The following is a 27,787-nucleotide window of genomic DNA, read 5'->3' as shown; positions in this document are numbered from 1 at the left end:
GAAAGAAGGAAAAATTGCTACTGACCGCAGTACCCATCCAGCGCTCTCTGCTTGCTGACACCTGAAACGCAGTCAACAGTGGAGAAAGGAGGGAAGGGGGAGCAAAACGGCACGGAAAGAGGATAGAATAGAAGAAATATTTACATGTGCACAATATAGCGCACCCAGATCGCCTCTGTCTGCTTGCGTTCGCTTGTACACCCGGCGGTCCACACTTTCCCTAAAGACACCAGACAGTGCTTGCAAAAGAAAGCCTAGCGTTCTCCATTTATTCCCGCCACCGATGCAGCAGCGCCGCGCCCTCAGTCCTGGCACTCGCCCATGGTCAGCCGCTTCATGGCCATCTCGGTGATGCCGTGGTAGTGGACCAAGGCGGCGGCAATCACCAGGATGTGGAAGATCTGGTGGCTGTGGAACTGCGAACAACAAAAAAGAGGCGCTGGTACAACAATATAGGTAAAGCGGTTTGAGACAGACACGATGCACAGATGGGGAAGTTCAAACCCACAGAAGTGCTCACAATAAAGACTACGTAAGGACCACCAAGGTGGTCACGTTATCACGATGATAGAGTGCGTTGGGGAAGAGGTGCTCCAAAAGCCATGTGCGCTACATCGTGACACTCGCTCAACAATCAGAGAAAAGAGCAAAGCTGGAACAGCGGCAGAAAGAAATTCTACCGAAACAGATGGTGGCGAGAACAGAGCGTATTCACGTTCATTCATTGGCGAGTCAACGCCGATGCACCGCGGGACAAGCGCGCCGGTCGCGAACACGTGTCACGCAGCGCTGACAGCCCCCGGTGCGGGGCTTGGTGAACACTTGCCCCCCCCACGCTGAGCTCAACTGGCCAAGCCTCCCGTCACTGGTCTGGCGGCTCTCTCACTCGATCTGACCGAGCGCGCCCGGAATGAACATACTCCGGGTCGCCGTAATGTACGCACATACACCACCGACAAACCCCCGGCTGAGACTACTTCACTGCAAGCCAGCCGCAACGCACCGTCGAACCTTTTAATGCCATGTTATTACTTCACCACTCAAGTATAACTCAATTCTGGGGCTTTGTGTGCCAAAACCAAGAGATGATTATGGGGCACTCCGGATTAACTCTGACCAGCTGGAGTTCCTTGTAAAGTGCACCCATTGGGCGGTGGCATACAAAGGCGTCCTCGCATTTCGCCTCCTGCTGTGGCCGGGTTCGATCCCGCGACCTCGGGCAGCGCAACGCCACCACGGCGGCGAGGGAGAGACCGTTCGGGCACCCTATGTTCAAGCCGACAGCAGCGGCAAATCCTAGGCAGCGGAGTAATCACATCTTGCAGGGTGCGTTCACAATGCTGTCTAACCAGCGTTGACATCGAGCCACGCGCTTCCACATTCTGCATATCATATACAGGGTGTCCCACGTAATTTGTGCCAAATTTTAAAACTATGCGAGCCACGTAGCTGTACGGAACCAAGAAGTTGTTTGGCGTCGCTTTCACGGAGCAAGTCAAACTATATTAATGCGATAGTGTTGAGGGCCGGGTGTCGCAGAAAATCCTGTGTTGGTGTCGGCAGAGTTGTCTGTGAGCGAAAATTTCCGTATATATTTAGGTATACGTATATACCACGCCTTGCTACATGGCATACGGTGCATGCGGGTTATAATGCCGCACCATTTTATCACTATAGTTGCTCATGCCTCGTCTTACAGTCTTGACAAAGAGCAAAACGTGAACAAGGTGAATGCTGGTGCCAACGTTTCGACAAGTGGACCTGTCTTCTTCAAGGCGACGTACGCTTTCCTCGCCACAGTATATATATATGACAAAGTTATTTCTCGGAATTTTGTGAATGACAGCCCACAAACAAGTGTCATGAAAAAAAAAACACCGACAGCGCATGCCCTTTATTTTAAATCTTCTCAGACTTAAATATTAAAAGCGTGAAACACTAACAGAAACTTGAAAATGACGTAATGAATTTGGCGCGGCAGTGCACTACCTCCGGGATCAGCCCACGCAAGATGCTGCGTTTCCACCAGAAGGCTCGCCTTTGTGCATAGCGTTCGCCACCAGCGTTTCCCGGTAAACATTACGGTTACGTAAACTGCAGTTACTGGAAAGCGTGGGAACCAGTCGGGGATCTCTCAATGCTATCGCGTTCCATTGTTAAAGGGACTGACAACTTGGCAGAACGTGTTGCGAGACGTTGATTGATTATGATTTATAGCGATACAACTCACCACGCTGGTACGATTTAAGCTAGAATTCTAAGTTGAAATTGGCAATGTCTCAAGAACCAGTAAGTGGCAAGACCTGGCGGCGAGGTCTTCGTACTTCGGGTGTAGTCTATGAGATTACTGTACGAGTGCATCATATAATTACTGCTTAAAATTGCAGTTGCCATATTATTAGGAACTTGCGCATTATTCTATGCTTCGGAAATCAAAAACGCAAGCGCGGCTACGGCAACAAGCTGAACTCCGTATCACGTGTAAAAGCGTCGTTGCGATTTAGATCCAATTAGTTCTGTTTTGATTGGTTAAATACCAATGCAGTTGGACAGGAAGCCACGAAAACACGTAGCTATTATCACAGAAATCATTTAACAATTCAGAAAACATGAATCACAGGGACATAGATTTGATAAACAAAATGATACTTTGTTACAGCTAACTCCCTTAACGAGTTAATCGAGGCGCACGACGTTGAGCAATACGAACGATTATCGAGGTCAAAGGCAGGGCGATGCATCCTCGAGTCGCTCAGCATCGCGTACCACACTCAGCATGGAGAAAAGACGGCGGTTCCCGCCTCTGTTCGCGACCGCCTGATCATATCGCCGCTTCCCAAGAACATGCACCCGACGCACCACGCCGGGAGACGCAACAAACGAGCAAGCGACCTTCAGAACTTCGGTAACAGTAACAAGGCGGTGTACGAAGACGCGGCGCGATATGGAGGAGGGAGAAGCGCACAAGCGATAGCGGCGGTAGACCGCTCGGAAAGCGCCACGGTGACCACGGGACACACGGAGGCGGCCGAAGAAGCCGCGATAGCCCTAGCACTCGTCGCGGTGCCGAACGCTGCGATCGTGATCAGCGACTCGCAGGCGGCAATCCGCGGCTTCGCGCGCGGTCGTGTCTCGCGGGAAGCGGCCCGCATACTCCAAATTTCTGACGACGGCGACTCGTCATCGCCCTCGCAACCCCAAAATTCTACGGTCTTCCTCCTCTGGACCCCGGCACACAACGATGTTCCGCTCGCGGGCAACGAGGCGGCCCACGCCACGGCTCGAAGTCTCACACGCCGAGCCGCCGCTGATTATGTGGCCGCCTCCACCCCCGAGAGCGGGGCATCGGATCTGCCGGATCGGGACACTACAAGAGAAACACAGCAACAAGAAACACACTGGGCGTGGGGCGATCGCCTAACCACGTTCAGAGACCTCACCCAACACTACAGACTCGAAAGACGCACATTCCCGCCACCGCACGATAAATTGAACAGGAACGAGGCCGTAACTTTACGCTTGTTCCATACACACACCTACCCCGCCATCTTACACCACTGCTATCCGCGTTTATATCCAACAGACGCGTGTAAAACATGCGGACAGAGAGCAACGCTGCGACACATGCTCTGGGAGTGTGCCGGCAACATAGAGTTTCATATTTATTTAGAAACTCTATGGCCGGCAACAACGGTAATAAAACCAGCTCCGTTCGCGACGCGTCCATAATCGTGGCCGTTGCCAGAGTAGAAGGCTCGAGCTCGCTTCTTCCCGACGCCGCTCCGGATGCGGGAGCCGCCGGGGACCTTCTCCGTAGGCGTCGCCGCCGCTGGAAGGCGGCTATCAGAAATTCAGAGCTGGCAGACCAGCTCTGGGCCGTCCGGCAAGCCGAAGATGCCGCTCGAGTCCAAGGACTTCGAGCCGTCACCTGAGGCCACCACAGCAAGAACTGCCAGACTATTCTTTAATAAAGTTTCTTCTTATTCTTCTTACAGCTACGGCCACACTTGTCGTCTGCCTCCCAATAATGCCTGCTGTAGGGGTTGGAAGGACGGACTTCGGGATGAAAACCAAAACTTGGGAGGGATTTATTCTACATTATTTACAAGGAGGTGAGAGTCAAGTATCAGTCGTACAGACATTACGGGCCGGCAGCAACTCGGACGCTGCGGCCCGCGGCAAGAAGTTCGAGAGAGGTGAATCAGGGAATCAGGGAATGTCCCAGCATGCTCAGGTCTCTCTGGAAGGCTTCTTATAAACCCTTCGAGCACTGTAAGTCACGTCATGTTTGACCAATGGGAGAGTCCGCTCCGATGACGCCACTTTGAGCCAATGGTAGGCGCCCGTGTCGCGGTGTCACACCTGGCGGCTCTCTGCGGTCTTGCCTCGCAGACTGGCAATGCACTTCTAACGAGGAGAAGGGGAGGGCTGCTCATGCTCCATTGTCCGAGGCCCACCTGCTAATCCCGGCGGCGCACGAACTTGTTGGCACGTGAACTTGTTGCCTTAAACTTGTTTGCTCGGCCGCTCCTCTGGAATGTGCTTTCCTGCTTCGGCATTCCTCAATTAGCTGTGCTGCGACTCGAAGTGGTTTGGGGAACTGGAAGTAATCGCAGGAAACAGCTCCATATCTAACAGCTCGTCCTCGCCCCGGTTGTTCTGAATGGCCGGTGAACTCAATTCGCTGGCCATGAGGAACGCTGATAGAAGCTGCAGGGTACTGGGGTCGAGCCACGTTTGACGAACTTCGGGATCCTTGGCCCTGGAGAACAGACGTCAAACAAACAAAACAACACAGCGCTGCCCCACGTGTAAGCGCAGGCTCTTCACCCCTGACTCGCCAGGCTATTACTGAGTCAAAATGAACCCTGATCTTTTGTTTCCCCAATTTTGACAAAGCAGTTCCAACCACCCTTCCAAACAGCTATCCATTTCTCCTCGAATGCCGACAAGACCAGAGTACTATTGTTGTTGCAAAACAAAAGGGTCGTTGACGATGCAAACAACAAATGAAAACAGCCGAACATAACTTAAGTGGCCTAACCACACGAACAGCATGTTTCCAATCTATCGCAGTGGCGTACTTATCGCACGTAATGGTGCCACTGAACAATCTGGTCAACCTCACAAGTACGTAATCACAAGCGCGCTAGCCTTGTGGTCACTAAACAAAACGCGTACTTGCGTTGTAGGCAAACTTTTCATTTACGCTTACCCACGTTTCTTCCCTGTAAGTCCTACAGGACACGTGACGTAAACGAACAATTAAACTTGCGGGACTTACACACTCCGCAGAACCCTTAAACCAATGCGTCTTTTAATAACTCGTTCCACGCGCACTTATAATAGAAGTCAGAATACGGCTGCCCTCAACACACCTAGCAACCCAGTCATAAAGTCTGCTACCTTCCGTCCACACAGGACACGCGCTAATGGAACTAAGAACGCTTCTCCGTGCAAATCATGCACTCACTGAAAATCTACGCGCTTAACCTTAGAAAATTCAACACTTAAAAAGAAAGAAGGTTAAATGAAACACACGCGCGTTACGATAGGCCTCTCAACAATAACCTTGACCCTCAGGTTACTCACACACACAAAAAAAAGCCTATCTACTTATTAATGAGCATCTCGCGAGACTACATGTTTACTTAAAACGCATCTTTCAAATCTCGAGCTTCTCAAACGAAAACACAAACAAAGCTCAAACCTTACACATTGAAAGAAATCCTAGTCTCAATTCGCGAAAACTTTCCGATGTTCAAAAATAAAACAAAATAACACTTTTTACTTCTACGGAAGCTCTCTTGGCTTCCCGTTCCCGATTGCTTACGACTGACTCATACTTTCAGCCTGACCCGCGGTGGGCGCGGTTTCAAAGCTACTCTGGCTGCCGAGAGACAACAAAAGGGCTGATTCACTATCAGCTCCCCCAAGACGTTACGGTCTCCTGCCAATTTGCGTCCTGGCGCCCCGCTTTCAACACGAACTCGATTGACCGCGTCGCTACTCCCCACCTGGTCTCGTCCTGCCACCTTGCGTTTCTTCGAACTGCACGCTGAGCTTTGAAAAGAACTACGGAACGACGAGGAGTTTAACAGCCTCGTGCCCTTTGTCCGCGTCCGTGCAGAACATGCTTCGCGGTCCCCCTTGGACCGGTGGTTTGAACATTTTGGGTGCGTCAACATCGTCAATGACGACCGCACCTTGCTACTCCTCGCGCCCTGCCCATTTGGGTTTCTCGCCATCTTTGGCGGCGCTACATAAGTTACCGACTTTCGGTCTTTACCGCGCTTCTTTTTACGGCGCTTTCTCTTTGCACTCGCCTTCACGTCGCCTTCTCGTGCCTTGTGCTGGCCGGTACACGTTTCGTCGGCCCGGATCGGCCTCTTACCCGCACAGTCTGAGTGATTTACATTTAAATCTACTCTCACTTTGCCTCGACTGGCGGACAGCCCAACCGACTCTGGAACAATGCAGCAGGCTTTACTCGAGTTAGACAACTCGCACTCTTGCGAACTGCCCTCTACTACATTGCCCAGCTCACGCTGTGCATCGGCACACAGCCCGTCGGTATCAATCGCTGTCTCACGCGCACAGTCCGAATGATTAATAACTGAACCATCCCTATCTAGGCTATCTAGACTGGCGGAGAGCCGCACCGATCCCTGAACAATGCAGTTGTTCTCTCGTGAGCTACGGAGCTCGCCACCCCGAGAACTATTCTCACCTGCATCGTCCAGCTCGCACTTCACTTCTACACGCAGATCTGGCTCTACATGGGTGCTCGCGTCTGTCGCGTCAACAGTACCCTTTTCCTCGCTAGCAACCTCGCTAACATTACCAGCGACGCACACGCGCGGTAACTGTGCCAATTTGTTCGCAGCTGGCCTAGCTGTCTCTACAGTCATCTGTTGGCACAGCACCTCGTCGCTCTCCTTGCGGCCTTTAACGGCCTCTGTTGCCACTAAGGCATCGTTAGCAGCTAGCCTTTTCCCTTTACTTATGAATCTGCAGCTAATCTCACAGGCACTACTCTTCTCGTCGGCTTCTGGCGAAAATCCGCTCGATGCTGCCTCATTCTTTCGCTCTGTACTACGTACAGAATTCTCAGACAGCCGTTGTCTCTGTGCCAATAACTGATCACAATACTGTATCTCTTTGATCAGTGCTGCCTTCTCTCTCTCATACTTTTGCTCACGCTCAAGCTTACGTTCCTGATACTCCCGTTCGCGTTCATTCTCACGTACGTGACGCTCACACCTAAGAGTAAGTTTTTGAAGCTCCTGCTTCCGTTCATTCTCGCGTTTTTCACGCCTACTCTTACTCTTAAGTTCACGACGCTCCCGCAAACGTACACGACGCACACGCTCCCGTGGCTCCTGTATCACCTCCCAAGCAAGCCTAATGCTTTCATCATCATTGCCACTATCTTGAATTGCCTTTATGATAGCTGGCGTTTCCATCCGTTCGTCCGCCTCAACTCCCAAATCGTCGCACACCAACAACAAGTCTAACCTCGTCAACCATCTAAGATCCATGGCAGCTGCCCCGACAGGTGGTTAAAACTGTTTTCCTTAATTAATTTGTGCAAACACACAATGCAACAAACTCCCGATTCCAAGAACTATCAAAATTGAACACACAACCTTTGAGTCTGGCGAATCATAAGGAAAAAAACCACGCGCTCACTTACGGTTGCAGCACCCTGCCATCCGGTTCATTTGTCCGCTGTTCCCGGTTCCTCCGGACTCCCTGGGTCGAAGGCTCGCTCCTTCTTCGCTACTCCCAGTTTCTTCGGACCTCTTTCGACGAAGGCTCCCTCTTCTTCGCTCTTCTCGGTTCCTTAGGGTCTCTCTCGACGAAGGTTGATCCGTAGCGCTGCCACCAGCTGATGCATTCGGAGGCGATCCTACCGCTGCCAACCAGATGTAGGGGTTGGAAGGACGGACTTCGGGATGAAAACCAAAACTTGGGAGGGATTTATTCTACATTATTTACAAGGAGGTGAGAGTCAAGTATCAGTCGTACAGACATTACGGGCCGGCAGCAACTCGGACGCTGCGGCCCGCGGCAAGAAGTTCGAGAGAGGTGAATCAGGGAATCAGGGAATGTCCCAGCATGCTCAGGTCTCTCTGGAAGGCTTCTTATAAACCCTTCGAGCACTGTAAGTCACGTCATGTTTGACCAATGGGAGAGTCCGCTCCGATGACGCCACTTTGAGCCAATGGTAGGCGCCCGTGTCGCGGTGTCACACCTGGCGGCTCTCTGCGGTCTTGCCTCGCAGACTGGCAATGCACTTCTAACGAGGAGAAGGGGAGGGCTGCTCATGCTCCATTGTCCGAGGCCCACCTGCTAATCCCGGCGGCGCACGAACTTGTTGGCACGTGAACTTGTTGCCTTAAACTTGTTTGCTCGGCCGCTCCTCTGGAATGTGCTTTCCTGCTTCGGCATTCCTCAATTAGCTGTGCTGCGACTCGAAGTGGTTTGGGGAACTCGAAGTAATCGCAGGAAACAGCTCCATATCTAACACTGCGTACAATAGCTATATCCCGCTCACCTATCACCGTTTTCAGCATGCTTCAAGTGAACAGCTACATCCCGATTGCAGATTGAAAAATTCCGATAGAAAATGTTCCAAGGCGTTTTCCGCACTAGCACTTCATGATTAGACACTGACTGGTAAGATTTCCATTGCACTAAAAAAAAGTACCACGAAAACTGGTTGTCAGTCAGTTTAAGAGAGAGAGATGGCAAAGAGAGGAAAGGCAGGGAGGTCAACCAGACTATTTTAAGACCAGTTTAAGAGAGCTGCTCCGGCCTAATTACAACTACAACTGAGGTAAAATTTTGCGAACATAGGAGGAACAATAGGCCAAGTTTATGAGCGATGGTAAATGTGTGCTGATCAAATACACCTGTAAATGGATAGACAACTTGGCAGATTGTGTTGTGAGACGTTGATGGAAATGAAATGACCATGATTTATAGTGATACAATCCACCACGCTGTTTGCGATTTAAGTAGGAATTATAATTTTAAATTGGCAAAGAGTAACAAAGTCGCGTAACCTGGCGGTGAAGTCACCACTTCGAATGTAGTACATGAGATTACAGTATACGTGAGCCGGCTGTTAATAAGTGCATGCGTGTTGCTTAAAAGCGGAGTTCACACATTATTCGGTTTTCGTCCTACATTCTACGTGTGTTACGAAGTAAAAAAGAAGGGCACGCTAACGAGCGACGCTGCCTTTGTGGTAACGAGCGGAGCGTGCAGAGCTGTTCAATGCATCACTGAGGGCTGTTGTACGTGCATGCACGAGTATGCGAGTTAATTACAGGGCTGCCAGATTGGGCTAGTTTTTGTACGAGTTGGCGTCTAAATTTTCCTTTTGGCTATATGGCTATTTTTGGGCTGCAAAAGTAAAAATAGTTAAGCACAAATGAAAAGCACGCTGGAATCAATGTGCAGACGATGGCTGGTTGAAGAAATTGAGCGCGTCTGCTACAAGATCAAAGTTTGGAAATGATATGTTAGAGAACATATATGCATGTCAAAAGGTCAAGGATCGCGGCCTTTTGATAATTTAAAATCAAGAAAGCTGGCCTCAGGAAACACGTCTCCATCCGCGAATTAACGCTACCCGCGCGCGCCAGCGAACGTAGACCCTTGCTGTCTCCACATGTGAGCTTTCGCCGTTCTACGTTTTAAGCACGAGAAGCTCCCGCTGACGGTATGCCGCGGGTGACATCGGCGCCAGAACGGAGGGAGAACACCGGGCTGAACCTAACCGAAATTTGCTGAATTTTCTGTCTACCGCATGGCGCCTATACGCGGCAATTCGCTCTTACCGTTCCTGCCCAAATTGCCCCTGCTCCAACGCCAACGTAGAACATATCCTCTTCCGTTGCCCCACAGCCACCACAGCCATCCATTCCCTGAACTCCAAACCCCTTCCTGTCTTTGCTATCGCCACCCTTATCAAATGCCGCCGTCGAACAAGTGTTCAGCCAGGTCTCGCTAAGTAAAACCGACCTTCGAAATAGAATGTCGAAAGTGACATTGGTTGCGCTCTTCCACGGGAAGTTTGGCCTGGCCAGGAACAGAGGCTGCTGCAAGGATTTTAAACCGGGCCAAGAATTTTCGTCACGTTTCAGCTCTGACATTTTGTACGGACCAAGCAGTTCCACTTCTCAATAAGCTCGTGATGCTTAATCATAGTAAACTTTTTATGTCTATATATCGTACTAGATTTTGTACCAATCGCCATCTACTGTGTTAGACTTTGTCTTGAAATTTTTTGTAGTATTTTGTTTAGTGCACTGTGTGGTGTTACGCGAAATTATGAGCTGTAAGTAACAATACTGAACGCCTGAAGCATGCCATTACTTAGCGTGTTTATCATTCTGTTGTTCTTTTCGTGATTATTCGGTGCTCTGGGAAAAAAAAACAGTGCACTTGCAATGAAGACTGCATTTGCCTTATTATGAATTTGCCTGCATGTCTGCGTTTCTGCACTTTTTGCGCTTGTGCAGCATCTGTTTTCCGTGCCGCATGGCCTCCGTGACGATGCGCGCGGTGGTCATGCATGGAAAAACTAATATGTAGGCATTCTTGCAGAAAATCAGTTCACTATGCTTAAGAAATGACTTCACAAAAAGACGAAGTTTTTTGGCTACTTTTGGGCTACCCGAAAATTTCGCTTTTGGCTACATGTGGGCTACTGCGGAGACCAATTTGGCTACCTGTGGTTGCAGAGATCTGGCAACCCTGGTTAATTAGTGCCCCGAGTTGTGCCGTTCCAGCCTTGCACTAATAGCACTACTGCCGTATCCTACCGCTTAGCCTGGTTTGGCTAAGCATAACCTTCGAGATCAGTTTGCGTTAACTGGAGGGAGCCGTTGCTGGAGCGTAGATTCGGACACCATCTTCGATTGTAAAAATAATTCAAAGCTTCATAAAACATGTATTGTAGGAATATCGGCTTGATAAGCAAAACATTACTTTGTTACAGCTAAAGCCACACTTGTCTGCTTCCCACCAATGCCGGCGTATAATGGCTATTGTGCTCACCTATCACTTTCCAGCATGTTTACAGACCACGAATACACTGTAGCACGACATCCTCAATGCAGACTGAAAAATTCTGACAAAAAATGTTCAAAGGCGTTTTCCGCATTATCACTTCATGATTGGACACTGACTGGTAAGCTTTCCGTTGCAAAAAGAGAAAAAGGACGGGTACCATGCAAATTGGTTGCCAGTCCCTTTAAAAAATCTGTAAGCAACTAATCGAAAGTGTCACGCTGCTGCTATTTGCTAGGCTTCCCAATGCCCCAAGAGAACTCTGTGTTTCAGATATTTAATACTTTGAAGGAATAGGCAGCATCCTAATTGAAGTGTGTCGTTTAATGTTTCTGCTTTATTTAGAAGCGTTATGAATAATTACTATACCATAATCGTTTTTTTTTTTACTTTTTCGTGCGTAATAATGGTTGTGAGGGCACATCAATGGGGTGAAGGCGTCCAGCAGGCAGCACAGGCTGCAACGTAGCGGTGCACAGAGCGGTACACAGGCGCCGTAACGCGGTCGTGATGGCCAGCAGTAGGGGCGTCACGCAACTGCTCAAGAAACGATGTCTGGAGATGGCGTGGTCCTGGTCTTTCGGGGCGCGGCCGTAGAGAAAGTCGAGCACAAACATGTGCAGCGTGGGCTCCAAATGTCCAGAATTGAGACGATCGATGAGAACACGTAAGCAGTCATGCCGTTCTTCAGTGCGGATGTCGTGCAGATCAGAAATTGCCAGGACGCAAGAGTCGGTGTCATAGGCATCATATTCATGGCGGTCGACAGGATAACGGGAGAGGCAGTTGGCTTCCTTGTGGAAACAGCCTGATTTGCATAAAACACCAAATTAATATTCTTGGGAGCCGTAGCGCCCATCAACCCAATGATCCAGTGGGGTCCTTACGTGAGTAGCGCTAGAACAAGACGTGGTGATCGGTAACCACACAAAATGTGTGGCTGTACATGTAGGGGCGGAACTTGGCAACTGCCCAAACTAATGCCAGGCACTCCCATTCGGTAATTGAAAAATTCCTCTCGGCGAGTGACAGGAGGCGGCTGACGTATGCAATTACGCGCTCTGCGTTATGTTGCCATTGAACAAGTACAGTCCCGATTCCATGGCCACTGGCATCTATATGAAGTTCAGTGGCGGCAGATCATAATGAGCCAGCAATGTGGGAGCCGTGAGCAAGCGTACGAGGGCGCAGACGGCTTTGGCTTAAAGGGAAGCTGAAAGCTTTTCCATAAAAAATGAGTGAAGATCAGTACGTCATAGTTTTCAACCCTCTGAATTCGAATATCGCATCGAAATTGAGCGAAAGAAAGCGCAAACAGATCTTATTTCGACGAAAAGTGCTGCAGCAGCAGACTCAGGGCAGCTCGCGCGCCTCGTTTCCGCCTGTGATTGGTCGGGCGCCTCGTGACGTCAACAATGGTGTTCGTCCGGACCGACTGCTGCCGCTACACACGAAGCACCGTGCTAAGTAGTTTGGTGGTGTTTTGCTGAGACGGTCATGGAAATTTTCGGGAGCTTGCGTTTCTTTGAGGAGTTCGGCCTTAAGTCCAAACTCTACGAGAGCGATTTTGCGCGCGACGGTGACGGGCGACGGCTTCGAGCGACAAAACGGGCCTTCGCTTGAACAAATCGCTCGGTGTTGTCGCTCGATCACTCGTTTCTAGAAATCTAGAACTCGTCGCTCGTCGCCCGGAAATGCTATGAGCGACTAGCCAATTGTGCGAAGCCGAAACTGGATGTACATAACTCAAATACAGCTGTTTGTTGCACAGAACGAGCAAACTAATGAATTTTACACGTGCAAGAATAAGAACCTAGTGCAAGACCTTCAGAAATATTTTATGCTCCTTCTTCAGTAAAATACATCAACTTAAATTGATAAAGCATGCGTCACGCTAGTTTGGGCGCGTATATCGCTGCCCTCATACCAGGAAGTCGTCGCTCAAAGCCGTCGCTCGTGTGGAGTTCGGCTTGCAGACGACGAGTGAACGCGACAGCCAGCGCATCGCTTGTAGCGCTGTCACTGTCGCGTGCAAGATCACTTGTAAGGGGTTTATACTTGTACATACTACACGTACGTACATACTTGTACATACTACGTGTACGAGCCGATTGCGAAGAGCCGGCCTCTCCAAGAAGCAAAAAATGCTGGTGCAAGCACTGCTTTCCACGCGAACGAAGGCGAAGTGTTAGCATCTCCTTGTGTTGGAAATGTTCTTTGGCGATTATGTTTTTTGCTAAGCTGCATTCAGCGTTCCAGTGAGTACGTTTCCGGGCAAACAACTGTAGTGTTATGTTCCTGCATGCCTCCTCGTAGAACGTAAGCGGTGATGCGATCTTCAGCATTTGTGCGCTACCCCAAAGCTGTCGGCAATCTACACAGACGGTTTAAACGCGGGAAAAGTTTACCGGCTGTTGTAGCACGTGTAGTATAGAACCTTCATCAGCGCGCCATCCGCACGCTACTCGTAAACGGCGAATTCCGTCGGCTACGTGAGATGGTCGGTTTCTTATGTGTGTGAGAGAATGGGGAGTGCAGCGTCTTGGCGTGAGCAGGCTTTCCAACACATGCAAACATTACGCTTGCACTGCGTTATGGTAGCTGCATGCAGGCTGTTTCACAACACACGTGCGAATAGAAAATTCGCGGCGCTTGGCGATGAAACCTGCGTCAAGGGTGGGCGATAAACATGCATGCACCTTCCGTTCAGCGTGCTATTTTTTTTTTTTTATGAGAACCCAAAGCACGCATTATTGATAAACTCCGGTAGTATCGTCACGGAAGTGGTTAGAGCACAACACTTGTTCTTGAGCGCTTGAAGTTGTTTCGCTTCACAGCAGCCTCCCACTTAGCTGAAAGCTTCTTGTCTTCCAGGAACTAATGGAACATCGGAACATCATCGCGGCCGCTAGTGTTCGTGCAAGCGTAGGCTGCACAGAACGCCGGCATGATCGGCCTACAAGTTCAATTGATGCTGCGCACGTCAGCTACCACTCCTATATACACACTAATAAAGGAATGTAGGGTCGAGCGAAGCAGATTAGGACGGCACGCACGCAGAAATAAGCCCGGTCAGGCACGGTCGCGGAGACTGCGAAGGAGCAGAACACCAGTGTTGACGTCACTAAGCCGCGGTTTCCGGTCTCCGCTCGCATCGTCAGCGTCAGCAGCAGCGCGCGGCGCTCGACGGGGGGCGGAGCTACAGCGCAATTTTAACCGACGATTGCTTCGCTCCTAAGTGAAAAATCCCCCCCCCCCAAAATTTTTATCTTCATGGTCTATAAGGTTCCCGCATCCGTATATGAGCGTCTTATTGAATAAGACAGACTCTTCAGCTTCCCTTTAATCTCCTTCCTCTTACTTGCTGTTATGCTTGAGCATTCTGTGCTTTTTGTTTTTTTTAGTTCAGCCACAGTACAATTGTGCTAGATTTATTTTTGAGCTGTTTCCATTGCACTCAACAGCTCATTGTTACATTGCCCCCTCGACTCAATGCCCGACAGGGCCTGTAAGGTGTTTTCTAAACAAGTTTAAAGCCGCGAAGTAAGGAGTCCATCATTCTTTCGAAGGTTGCCGCGGCATTACAAAGGCCGAACGGCCTAACCTTGAACTGGTAGAGGCCGTCCCGTGCTACGAACGCCGTTCTCTCGCAGTTGTGCGGACTGCGTTGTCCACCTCGTTGCAGCGCCACAGCGCAGCATGTCTGGGGCTTAGGAGCCGCATCGCGGCGAGGTCGCTTTCGAACTTAGCGCACGCGGGCCACCGCTTTCCCTCTCTCTCTCTCTCGTTCCTGCGAGGGCGCCGAACTGCAGCGGGACTGTGAAACACTTGCTGCTGTCCGCCCCCGAACGGTCTAGGCGTATAGAGTTTTAGCATAGGGGCCCCAAACGTTTTGGGGCCCCAAAGAAATAGCGTCGAAGCCACTGCGCATGCGCGAGACACAAACTGCGTTTGGGTTTCGCGTTGGGAACGCTATTTCACGGATTTAGCGGGAGCCCAAATAGCGGTTCTAAACGCTTTGCGTCAGCAAACATGGCGGCACCCATCGAAGCGACGGCTCTAGCCTAGCACCAAACTGGTTTCGATTTCTGGTAACGCGTGAAGTTCGCAAGCTAGGAGAAGTGACTGCGGTTATCGCTTTCTCTAAACTAGCGTGTGTTATGATGATTGATTCATTACACGCCGCTGATTCCGAATTCGATTGTGGATTTTATGGCTTGTAGGCATAACACGGCTAAGCTTGGCTGGTGAAGGCATGTAAAGTTGGTTTGCTCAAAACTAAGTGCAACTAATTGTTGCACTTAGAATAGGTAGTGACTACAATGACGGGGCCCGGTACTTAAACATCTGCACTACAGTGACGGGGCGCGGCACTTTAACAACAACACTGCAGCGACGGGGCCATCACTATAACGATGTCGGTATTGGGGGCGAGCATAGCGTTTCCTAAAAAAAAACGCTAATGGGGGGCGAGTGCTTACGGAGTCGCCATCTGTCGGAAGCGCCTCACTTGCGTAGTCTGAGGGATAATGCGGCGCGCTCCGCATAGCTAGGTTTCGCTATCGGCGCTAAATAAACATACTACGCGGGAGCTCTCCTAGACATTTTGCAAGTACTCTCGAAATGACAGAAGCATCCTACCTTTAAAATAATAATCTTGGACAAACAGAAGGCACAGAATGGTTTACAGACGCCATCTCGTTACCTACTGCGTACGGTAAGCTGGGACACTGCGCGAGGTCGCCGCGGTCGATTCCCCCGAACCGGTTTCTTGCGTTAAAGGTAGCAATCGCTGAGAGAAAACTATGTGAAATAAGTTCTTATAGTGGGCCGTCTGTGTAACCAAATGGAGCATCACAGAGTGAAGCTTCAATGCAGCGATCGCACGGGTTCGCGGTGACCAACTGCGCGTCTGCATGCATGTCAGCGCAAAATGTTTCACTTTCGCTGCGAGAGCGTCTTCGCACCGTTCCATGAGCTTTACGCCGCAGTATATGAGCATTTGACCGTACGCAAGCAACCATTGTTGCATGTACACTATCAGAGCTGTTCAAGAATAATTTTGTTATAGCTACGGACTTCGACGTCTACACGGCGACTTGTGCTGTGCCGTCGCGTTGATAGTGTTTTCTTTTTCTTTTCTTCTAAAAGTCTCCGAAGCTTCAACATCACTATTTCTCAAGTTGCATCGCACTGGATGCTCATCGGTCTTCTACGCGAGCAATTACCCGCTGCTTCTTTTTCTTAATCCAGTACAGTATTCATTGTCTGGTGCTACACAAGCATGAACATATGCCATGCCTTTTTTTTTATGCGCTTTGTACCGTTCCCTTTCCATTCTAGTAAACGTTCTTTCTTTCTTTCTTTCTTTCTTTCTTTCTTTCTTTCTTTCTTTCTTTCTTTCTTTCTTTCTTTCTTATCATCATCATAAGTGATACAGTGCATACGCAAAAAAGTGTTGGACTCAATAGGCGCAAGCTAGTGGATGGGTCCGGATGCGAAATATAATACACATTCGGTACAAGCATAGGGGGATCAATGCAGAGGGTGAATGCAACACTTCAGCACATTAAAAACAGAAAAAAAAATTCTTTTACAGCACGCATAAAAATTATAACCAGTTACATAAATTATCAAACCGCAAAGAAGAGAACGCCAAGCAGGAATACAGGCACCAAATCAGTGGTTTATAGCTAATATGATTGTAGTGCTTTGTCGAAACTTTGTGCTTTTTTTTTTGGGGGGGGGGGGGGGAGGGTACGTTGTTCCATGTCTCCAAAGGCTATCAGGGGACACAAGATTGGCGAAAAAGGAATTGAAGTCGCCCCTGAGAAAGTTCCTTCAGCAGTTCTTGACAACAGAGTTGAGATAGGTGAAATTCGGAACTATTTCACCGATGATGGGTGGGCCGCGCTCACTGCAACAATTACTCAGAAGCGTGATCATAGTTTGCAGACATGTAGTGCATGTCGACAAAGGGTTCATGATAACGCCATTGGGGGTGACGCGTGCCTGAAGTGGCTGCACTTTAAATGTGTGTCTGTCACATCTACGCCAAAAAGTAAGGTGTGGTTTTGCCGGAATTTTGTGAAATTTTCGAAATTATGCAAAGTTTTCTCAATATGGGCGTGTTCAGATTACGCTAATCAAAGTCCCATTACCATTTTCTTGTTTTCTATAGAATTTTTATATGTGATGGGCGAATATGTTGACACAAAGGAATAACCCTTAGCTCGAAATGCTCAAGTTTTCTTGGGAAAACGTTTTATATGACAAGAAATGGAGCATGCTATTTTTGCGATTTCGCAAAGTTCCAAGTCTGGGGCCCTCCTGCATGCACAATTTTTTTTGTCATGCTTGAGTATTTTCTCATGTAGGCCTAAAAACTTGTTTGTTTCAAACACTATTTCTTTTGTTGTCTTCTTATTCTGGGAAAAATTCCTAAACATTTCTCTACGAGCTACGCGCTACGAAGAAGCCACTTTTCAGCCCAACTTTCACGCAAGATGTATCGAGATTTATCACTGATCGCTGAGAAAAATTCATGTGCAACAAAAATGTATTCATATGCAGGAGGGCCCCAAACATGGAGGGCCCCAAACTTAGCAAAATCACAAAAACGCTTTTCTCCACGTTTTGTCGTATACGATCATGGTCATGGGACCTCGATTACCGTTCCTATATCAACATGTCCATATATATGTTCGTATTTTTGTCACATGTCAATATGGTTAAAAAGCCGGACCCCGCCTGGCTCCGTTACTGTAGTGCAGATGTTAAAGTACCTGGCCCCGTCGCTGTAGCGCACATGTTAAAGTACCGGGCCCCGTCGCTGTAGAGCACATGTTAAAGTACCGGGCCCCGTCACTGTAGTCCCTACCTAAAGAATAACCTCTACATTGTAATTAAACGCGAATACATGCGTCAAAATTACTATTCCTATCATAAAATGGTATAGTTTAATTATTTGTAATAGCTTTTCTTTGACGCCGTAGTGGCGCTGTCAGCGCAAGACGCTATCCGCAAACGCAAAACCCTATTCTAAAACTCTTCACTCCTGCGTGCGCCAACGATAACACCCGCAAAGCTCTCTGGGGCCCCTATTCTAAAACTCTCTAACAGACAGTTTTAGTTTAGCGTACGCTATACGTTATAGTGTAGCGTACACTAAGCAGTGCACGTTTCCTACAATTTTAGTTGACCGGCAATATCTTTGGATCTCAGAGAGAGAGAGAAAACTTATTTTTACGCCAGCGTCCGGCGCTCAACCCTGGTCGGTCAGCTACCAGTCCTCACCCAACACGTCTCTGACGTGCTGGATAAGCACCGGCAGGAGAATGTGAGTTGCATGGGGTGGTGGAGTGAGCCAGTCCGTCCATGACCGTGGCTTGATGTTAGTGGGAATGTTAGAGAGGGCGGCCATATGCCGTCGTTGCGGCTATTTCCCGCCTGGCGCTGACATCTCGAATGTTTCTTTCGTTAGGCTTCGACTCGTTTGAAACGAGAAGCGATTTCAAAAACACCATGAGGTTCTCCATAATACTCTGTTGTCGAAGCGGCCTGAGACTAAGCGAAGGTCGTTTACACAATCATTTGCTACGAACGAAGTGCACTTTACAGAAGCAATGCCAAATTCAATTCGAAGCGGGCAGCCGGGACCACTGCCATGTTTCACGCAAACTGCGCAAACCACGCAAGAACGCTAACTCGTTTGCGTTGCGTACGCCCACTATACCCGCTATTTCATCTAGCGTTCAGCGCATGCGCAGTGACGACACGCTATTCTTTAGTGTACGCTATACTAAAACTGTCTAATACATGGCCAACTCTAGAGCAAACGCTGGCCCGATCAAGTGGGAACCGCTAGGACGCCGCCCTGTGGCCACTGGTCAATGCGGTCAGCGCAGTTACGAGCTGAAAACAAGAACAGGTCACCTTATGTTTTGTCATTTAAAAACGCATGCCTGACTGCTTTATGAAGGTGATGCGTTAGAGAGTTTTAGAATAGGGGCCCCAAACGTTTTGTGGCCCGAAAGAAATAGCGTCGAAGCCATTGCGCATGCGCAAGACGCAAACTGCGTTTGAGTTTTGCGTTGGGAACGCTATTTCACCGATTTAGCGGGAGCCCAAATAGCGGCCCCAAAAGCTTTGCGTCGGCAAACATGGTGGCACCCATCGAAGCGACGGCTCTAACCTAGCACAAAACTGGGTTCGATTCGCAGTAACGCGTGAAGTTCTCGAGCTAGGAGAACTGACTGCGGTTATCGCTTTCTCTCAACTAGCGTGTGTTATGGAAATTGACTCATTAGATGCCGCTGATTTTGAATTCGATTGTGGATTGTGAATTCGACGGTATTGTGGGTCTGGCTCCCGAGTACCTGACTAATTGGAGGCGCCGCCGAGGTTAAGAAGGGCTTAGCAACTTTGACCCCGTGCCGCATGTACTGAGCAGGGACCTATTCTAACCCCGTGCCGCATGTACTGAGCAGGGACCTATTCTTCTACGCGTTCGGAACGCAATCGCCAGCCTTGTTGTTGGGTGCGACTGCCTGTGTGGTGTCGAAGGCCAGCTTACAGTGCACGCTGCAGGGATGCGGTGCACACGTGAAGAGTGCATTTGGACGGCGGCGTCTTGGAAACACGCACTCGGATAACTTTGTCTTGCAGACAATAGAGACTTTTAGCGTGTGCGGTATTCGGGCAAGCGCGGGCGGTTTTCCGGTAGCGGGGGCGTCAACGTGAGCGGCCAGATTGGTAGCGCCAGCTGGTGGCGCAAAGCTCAACCACACAAACACAGAGCTAATTACTATATTCTGCTTAGTTGCTGGCGTAAATTTTCGACAGTGGCGTAATCGTGTTCACAATTACGCCGCTGCCAAAAATTTGCACGAGTGGCGAAGCAGGATATGGTAAGTTACTGCAGTTTTAGCTATGCGCTTGTCTGGTTGAGCTCTAAAACACCAGGCGGCTTCACCGCTCCGGCCGCTTACGTTTACGCCCCGACCATCCGGTAATCCGCCCAAACCACTCCCGTTTGCCGGATTAGCGTACAAGCTAAAAGTCTCTAATAAGTTTGAAGGACAAGGAAGGCCATCAGTCTCCCACGCGGACAAACTTTGAGTACGGCCGCACTACGTGGTATCGATGCCCTCGCTTCCGAGACATTTGCGGCCTAGAGACGCCCTTGGGATTTGAGACGGCCTAGCGATAACTTGTTCGGGCCTGGCGTGTTTTGCTGAGCCCGTCATTAACTACGGAGAAATGAGAGGGCAACGGAGTTTTAGGGCAGAAGGAAAAGAGCTTTGTTTTCCAATATGTTTATTTTTAAGAGTAAGCCCATCCCTATGGGTTGTGGCTTAACAAACGGTTGACTCTGATTGGCAACTGAACCTGTGGGACGGGCCAACGGCCCTACCGCCTTTTTTTCTTTGTATATGTGGGCTATAAAAATCGGGACGACATGCTGTCCCTCAGACTTGGCTGAAATCAGGATTGCTGATAGATCAGTGAGGCTCCGTACCATGTACGTTAGACTTGGCTGAGATCAGAATTGCTGATAGATCAGTGAGCATCCGTGCTATGTACGTTAAAACGAGTCTGGGCTCTAACAGTCATTGAGACAGTCGAAGAGTGAGACTGTTTCTCAATTGTTCAAGTTTGTAATGTATTTGTTTTACCTGCCATGTATATAGAAAAGTTTACCTATAAATATTTCTTGTACGTCTGATCTCCATCGCTTCCTGCCTGCGTTTGATCAACAACTGCCGATCATCGTCCGAGAAATCAAGTTCCAACGGAGAAGCGAGGACAACAGAGAACGAACGAAACTTTACTGGCGCCTAAGAAAAACGATTAAAAATAATTAAATAAAATATACCGTTTTATGATATGAATAGTAATTTTGACATGTGTGTATTCGCGTTTAATTATAATTTAGAGGTTATTCTTCAAGCAGCAAACAATTAGTTGTGCTTAGTTTTCAGCAACAAAACCAAATTTACGTGCCTTCACCAGCCAAGCTTAGCCGTGTTAGGCACGGGCCATAATATCCACACTCGAATTCGGAATCAGCGGCGTCTAATGAATCAATTTCATAACACACGCTAGTTGAGAGAAAGCGATAACTGCAGTCATTTCTCCTAGCTGGCGAACTTCACGCGTTACCGCGAATCGAACCCAGTTTTGTGCTAGCTTAGAGCCGTCGCTTAGATGGGTGCCGCCATGTTTTTGACGCAAAGCTTTTGGGAACGCTATTTGAGCTCCCGCTAAATCGGTGAAATAGCGTTCCCAACGCAAAACCCGAACGCAGTTTGCGTCTCGCGCATGCGCAGTGGCTTCGACGCTATTTCTTTGGGGCCCCAAAACGTTTGGGGCCCCTATTCTAAAACTCTCCAATATTAAGTTTACAGAAAGCGCTTGCTAAGTGCGTGACTTATGGCATGGCACGAATTTCGTACAGTTTAGGTTTGACGTGATCGCGTGACGACATCGGACGCTATGGCACATTCCTGCCTTTTGTGCCACCCAAGCCCAGAAGTGCTCTGGCGTATACCTTCACATGCAGGTAAACGAATGTATCTTCTTGTTCAGAACATCACGCGAGTAGACAGCTCCTGTCATACAACACAATCGTTTGAGAAGCGTCACAGTAGAGCATTTTTTTACATGCGAAATGGTGTTCTTATTTGCAGGTTTCCCTTTAGTAGGAAATTGCTGGACAGGCGGACCAGCGCACCAGAATTGTACTGGAGAATCTACAAGCAAGTCATAGAATCTGTTTAATTGTTGCACTTTGAACAATCATGCTTCTACAAAGGCCACAGCAGAAAAACATCCTGATGCCGAGTATTTCTGTGTCAGGAAGCAATCAAAAGGCAAGTGCCTAATACGGACGAAGTCGAGTGCATGAACCCACATATTAATAGCATAGGCGTTTTATTAACTGTGCAATATTTGCAACACTTCCTTGCGTCCTATTTCATGTGTCATATTTTTTCTGGTCACAAATGTGTGCAGAGAATCTATTTGCATGATAGACTCCGGGCCTGTGGGATTGTTCACTTGCATTTAATGCTGAGCCTTTTACATGTATCCATAAACTGCAGATATGCACATCAGATCCCTACGAGCATTTTCAAAATTCAATTATTTTAGACAACACGCACATATACAATACCGACATAATCTTAAATACTACTAAGCAACTGGGACACATCTTTGGTGCCTACACTGGCAGGTAAAATAAGTAGATCATGTGGACAGCTCCATCTCATTTTCCTTAAATTAGTGTGTACAAGGGGTCTGTAAAAATAACTTTTTTTCGCACACCGATTATTTTGCTGTATCAGAAAGAGAATCCACCACATTAGTGTAGCATATGTTGTACATCACGCTAATATGTGCTTTAATTTACCAAGTGAGATGAGTTACTTTTATGGCTCATTCAGTCAAATCGCACTGCAAGCTGCATTCATCAATCTTCTATTGGATTTTGCAAATGTTTAATGACAAGCCCTTCTGTGTGTTCCAAAGGTAAAAGTTAAGCTCTAAATTACAGAAGACATTTCTAGTCGGAAACAAGCAAAAATTATGAATGCATAGCATCAGAAGCCCAAGGTAGAGATATTATGTGAAGTGTCAAATGATTTTTTCAAAGAAAGAATGGTATTTGGAAATGCAAGACTCTTTAGTGGAGGCCAAGAAAGTCAATATAGGTAGAATACTCTGCAAAATTATGCGAGTAAGGGTCAGGAAATGCATTGTTTTTCTGCAAAACAAAACTGGTGATTGTCATTAGATGGAGTCACTTTAGCCTTAATAGACTGCTGCTTCATAAACTCAAAAACAGACAAAAAAAGCCATGCAAAAATAAAAATAAAAAAACAATTTAATGATGCTCTCTCCACACGGGGATAAATAGAAAGAAAACAATTACATCAAATGTGGACATATCAGACACCTTGTGAAACACTAAAGGAAAAATTCAATTTCGAGCTGTGGCACTTGCCGTATAGATGTGGGGGGCCTTGTACCAATAGTGATAGTTACCACTGCATTTAGAAATTGAAAACATTCATGGAGACAAGGATGATTCTTTATATTTTTGGCTACCACTTCAAATGCCTCCACCAAGTGTTACAATGCTGCACGCAGCCATACTAAGGATCTCACAGCAACACCTGCAGGTAAAAAGCAAAAGCAGTCGAAGTGCTGGTGTATTCTGGACACTATCATTGGACACTATCATAGAAAACTTTTAGGCAAGAAGAGTGCAAGAAGCAGACATAAGAACTGCATTTACTTTCACGATTCCCCATTTGAATGGCCTTTTCTTTTCGCTTAGACAATGCCTACGCCTAGCCACATCGGCTCCCTAATGCAGACTCTGCAAGCCAAGAGGCCGTGGAGGCAAATGCAGGTAAGAGGCAAGAAGCAATAGCACTGGTATTGACATTCATCCAATTTCTTTCTTACGTTTAGGCAGCCAGCACACCTCGAACAGCCAACTTGACTGCGGGTGTGTCACCCTAGTCGCCAAGGAAGCATTTGAGGGAAAGCGACAGGCAGTGTGAACGGCCACTTCTCCGTGTAAATTATACTCTTTCTCTCGGATGACTCCTACACCTCGCCATGCCAGCTCATCTATGCAGACTCCACCAACAAGGATGGGCACGTGCAGGTCAGAGGCAAGACAACGGTCGCCATTCGCAAATGGTCGCGCAACCAACCTCTAGCTTTTTAAAATATCATACAGTCGCTAATGTGTGAATGAACACAGCGCTATCTCACCAGGATGTCGCACTTGCCCGGGAACCAGCGCTCGGGCACGCGCAGCGCGTAGAAGAGGGCGCCCGCGATGTACAGCGCGCCCATGAGGCAGAGCCAGCCGAAGGAGGCCTCGTACACGGCGCTGAGGAAGCCCTCGGCGATCAGGTAGTGCAGCGCGGGCACCACGCCGCTCAGCCCGAAGCCCGTGAAGACGCCGGCCCGCAGCGGCCGGTAGCGCGGCTCGCCAAACTTGTCCCACAGCGAGACCACAACGGCCGCGATGCCCAGCACCACGACCACGGTCAGGTAGATGAGCTTGGGCTGCGTGTCGCAGTAGAAGCCGTAGTAGAGCCATGGCACGAACGAGCCGATGATGAGCAGCGCGATGCCGCAGTAGTCGAGTTTGCTGAACAGCTTGCCCACTTTCTCCGAGTGGCAGCTGACGGTGTGGAAGGTGAACGACATGCCCATGCACATGATCGCCCCGGCGAAGAAGCTGGCGAACACCACCTTCTCCTGCCACTGGATCTCGGCCGAGGGCCGCGTGAGGAAATATGTGGCCATGCCGACGAACGCCAGGCAGCCCAGCAAGTGCGTCCAAATGTTGCCCGTCTCGGTGTGGATGCGGAAGATGGAGCGGAAGCAGGCCGAGAACGACGGCAGCGGCGGCCTGTGACCCCGGTGGAGGAAGTCGTTGTCCTGCAGCCACTGCGGCAGCGAGCTGAAGTGGCACACCTTCCAGGCCTCCTCCCACACCTTGCGCACTAGCTGCTCGGCCTGTTCGGCCTCCTCGAGCACCTTGCGCACCAGGTGCTCGGCCTGCTCGGCGGCGCGCGCCGGCAGCGACAGCTCCTCGTCTACGCCTTGTTCCTCCTCGTCTTCGGCGGGGGTGCCGGGTGGCGCGAGCGACGACTCGTCTTCGTCCAAGCAAGCGTCGTCAAGGAAGCCCTCGAGTTCGGGCGCCGCCGTAGTGGCCGCTCCTCGTCGGAGTACGACGACTCCGCCGCTGCTCGAAACCGCGGCCGCCGCCGATGCGGACGCGCCGCGACGTTCGCGCACCTCCATCATCGCTGCAGCTGATCGCGAAACGCTGCCGCCAAGGTCACCCGTCCGCGCTTGTCGTCGGTCACAAGGGTCCCTCCGACGACGAAAATTTGTGAAGTGTCCCGGCCGAGACCGCTCTTGTCACCTGCGGGCCGACGCTGCTCTTCGGTGGCGCCCTGACGGGAGAGCGCAATTTAGGGCGAAACCGACTCCGTCGTTATCGAATGTTACACTGCGACACTAGTTTCCTTTACGTGCAAACAGCACACGATTATATCTTGACGTCGGGCCACAGAACAACGCTGTCGGGTTACGCTGACATTGGGAGAAACCCGTCACCCATAAGCGGATAATTTTCACAAGTAACCTCCAGCTATGTCATGCGCGACAGTTGCATTTAAGGGGAATTTCTGAAACTATTATATAACGACTCAACCACCACGACCGCCCCAACTATATGAAGCGGAAACTCTAAAATCTTAACGGAAACACGACTACAGCGTCCCCTAACAACGATCGGTGAAAATGATTACTCTTTTGAATCAAGAACGTTGAAGAGTCTAATTTCGTTTTACGACGTCTTTTAGGTCTTTAAAATATATGGTTTGTGTTTTATAGTTATTTCAAAATTAAACTTTTACACCACCGTGTTTTTAAACGCTGAACCATAGGTACAGTGGGTATAGTAGGATACGACCCTGAACACGACCTAAAAAGAGAACAGCAGTTGGCGACCGAGGCACACGGGTCTAGACACGCGATAGAAGTGGGACAGTGTAACGGGCGGGAGCCAGCTGGCTTGCACGGGATAGCGATGAAAGTTGTAGATGGCGCAATTTGCAGCTGGTGTGCAGCTTTCGTGCCTTTTGAAGGGGCGGCTTACAGTAGCTCGCAGGCGCGTCGCGGTCACTTTGCGTCGCGTTTGAATTTTATGGGGCCTTCGGGGACGTCAGTCCCTGCGCCCTCGCCGCGAACCATCGCGAGTGGAGCACCACCGCTGACAACCGGTTCGGAGTCAGAATATCATAGAGTTATTATACTTACTAACTCTATGCCGAATAAGGTCAGAATGGGGTGAGGTTACGGTGTACTACGGTACTACACTGTAGGTGAGGTGTAGGGATTGCAGAACAGATGACTGCGCCAGCGCGATTGCGCAAATACCCAAAATTGTACAGCTACCTCTACCGTCTAAAGAAATGTTCGTGTCGTTGGCGTGGCAAGCGAAAAACTCCCCATACGTAGGCCGATCCCGGAGTTAGTCAAATGCCGGCCCGACCCGCGGCGGAGGTGCAGTTCGCCATTAATTAGGGGCCCACATACACAGCTTCACTGGTCATCTTTCTTCACAGAGTGGAAGGGCACCGAGTTCTTTTAATGTAATGCGCGCTGCAAACATCACGAAGTGTTTGCAGCTCATACGATAGGCAGCTGTTTGCAGCTCACGTACGATAGGCGCGACACTTCTTCAGGGAGCAAACAATGGAAAGATGCGTTAATTGCAGATGTTTAGCCACATGAGAGTTAAAAAAAAGTAGGAAGACCACATTTGAAGGCCACTCTGGACGAGTTGGTCGTTACTAAAAGGCTTGCATGGTGTTAGCGCAAGCGAACGTGGGCCGTGAACCCAAATTTACAACCCGGAACGCAGACTTTTGTCATTCGGTCATCTGCCGCAAATGCAGCCAGTGGGCGCAGATAAAATCGTACACACAAATAGACAAACACAACGCTGGGGCTACGGGGAATAGCATCACCGCGTCGTTAAGTTCTTTATTCACGTCCGCATGCGCCAGCAACATGTCCTTTAAAAACCTTTAGCTTTGTTAAAAAAGAAAGAAAGGACATATGTGGGCACTTTGGCGAATTTCAACATGCGCTAAGTATTTTTCATCGCTGCTCTTGTATATAGGTCCACAAGGAGAGAGGAAGCACGTTATTGCGTAGCACACTAATCCACATGCACTCATCAGACCAAGCTTAGATGTAGGCTGTTCAATGTGAAAAAGCGCAGACTAGTTAACACCACAAACTGGATCATTTTTCCAGTGAGCTGTTTGCGATGGAGCTCGCATATCCCATTTGGCGGAGTGCTAAACTGCTCAAGAACTGCACAAAATCACACACACTGCACATAAAGCTTCTCTGTTGAAAAAAAAAAATGATGTGAATGGATCCTCTAGCACTATAATGAGCGCGTATAACTTATCTCCAGGGTACAATAGACCTCCCCTGTCAAATCTTTGCACGAACATGCTGTCTGCATTGCATTCAGCTGCTTTTCTGGTGACAGTACATGCCGCAAAGTCCTCTCGACGTATGTACTTCAATACTAAGTGCCGTTCGCAAAGGGCACATTCTGTCGTCAACTCCTTGTCAGCACGTTTGATGTTTCGCGACCACAATTCAAGCTGAGCTGCGTCTGTAGCCGGTTTACAAAAGGAGGCCTTGGATTTCCACGTTCCGTACCAGCTACTGCACCCGGGAACAAAACATGTTCGCGCTTTCGACGCCCTGAGGGCACGCCGCGTTATCTAATACATTGCACATGAACAGCACAATGTCACGCACTACGCACCTCGAAATAATCACAGTGATCACGATCGACGTGCAAACAAGCGCGGTCTACACGCCGAAGCCCAACGTTACTAGATATCTAGGAACGTTGCAGCCCCGGCAGACCATAGATTTTCCTACAAGGCAGACCTCGCGCTGGCGTCTATGGCGCTAAAGAAGCTACACTATGGCTATGCTATGTCCACATGCTACACTGGCAAAGACCGCGGTGCCATAGAGTTTCCTAACTATGCGCGGCGCGGCTTGTCCTTGCACACCAGCGCGCTTCAGCGCCCCTAGCGGCGCCGGGAAATTTCATCGCTCATTGCGCCTC

General features: G+C 49.2%; 1 protein-coding gene across 1 annotated transcript; it reads right to left on the bottom strand.

Moving 5' to 3' along the window:
- Window positions 1-123: 123 nt before the first annotated feature.
- On the bottom strand, window positions 124-25,392 carry LOC135901412 (adiponectin receptor protein-like). The gene is made up of 2 exons (XM_065431183.2): window positions 23,875-25,392; window positions 124-416 (listed from the first exon to the last, which is right to left on the bottom strand). The coding sequence occupies exons 1-2, from the start codon at window positions 24,919-24,921 to the stop codon at window positions 303-305; spliced, it is 1,161 nt and encodes a 386-aa protein (XP_065287255.2). The 5' UTR covers window positions 24,922-25,392; the 3' UTR covers window positions 124-302.
- Between the last annotated feature and the right edge of the window lie 2,395 nt (window positions 25,393-27,787).

This window comes from Dermacentor albipictus, chromosome 6, assembly GCF_038994185.2.
Source record: "Dermacentor albipictus isolate Rhodes 1998 colony chromosome 6, USDA_Dalb.pri_finalv2, whole genome shotgun sequence".
NCBI lineage: Eukaryota > Metazoa > Arthropoda > Arachnida > Ixodida > Ixodidae > Dermacentor > Dermacentor albipictus.
Note: the sequence above shows the minus strand (reverse complement) of the source record. Positions and strands in the feature narration are given on the sequence as shown.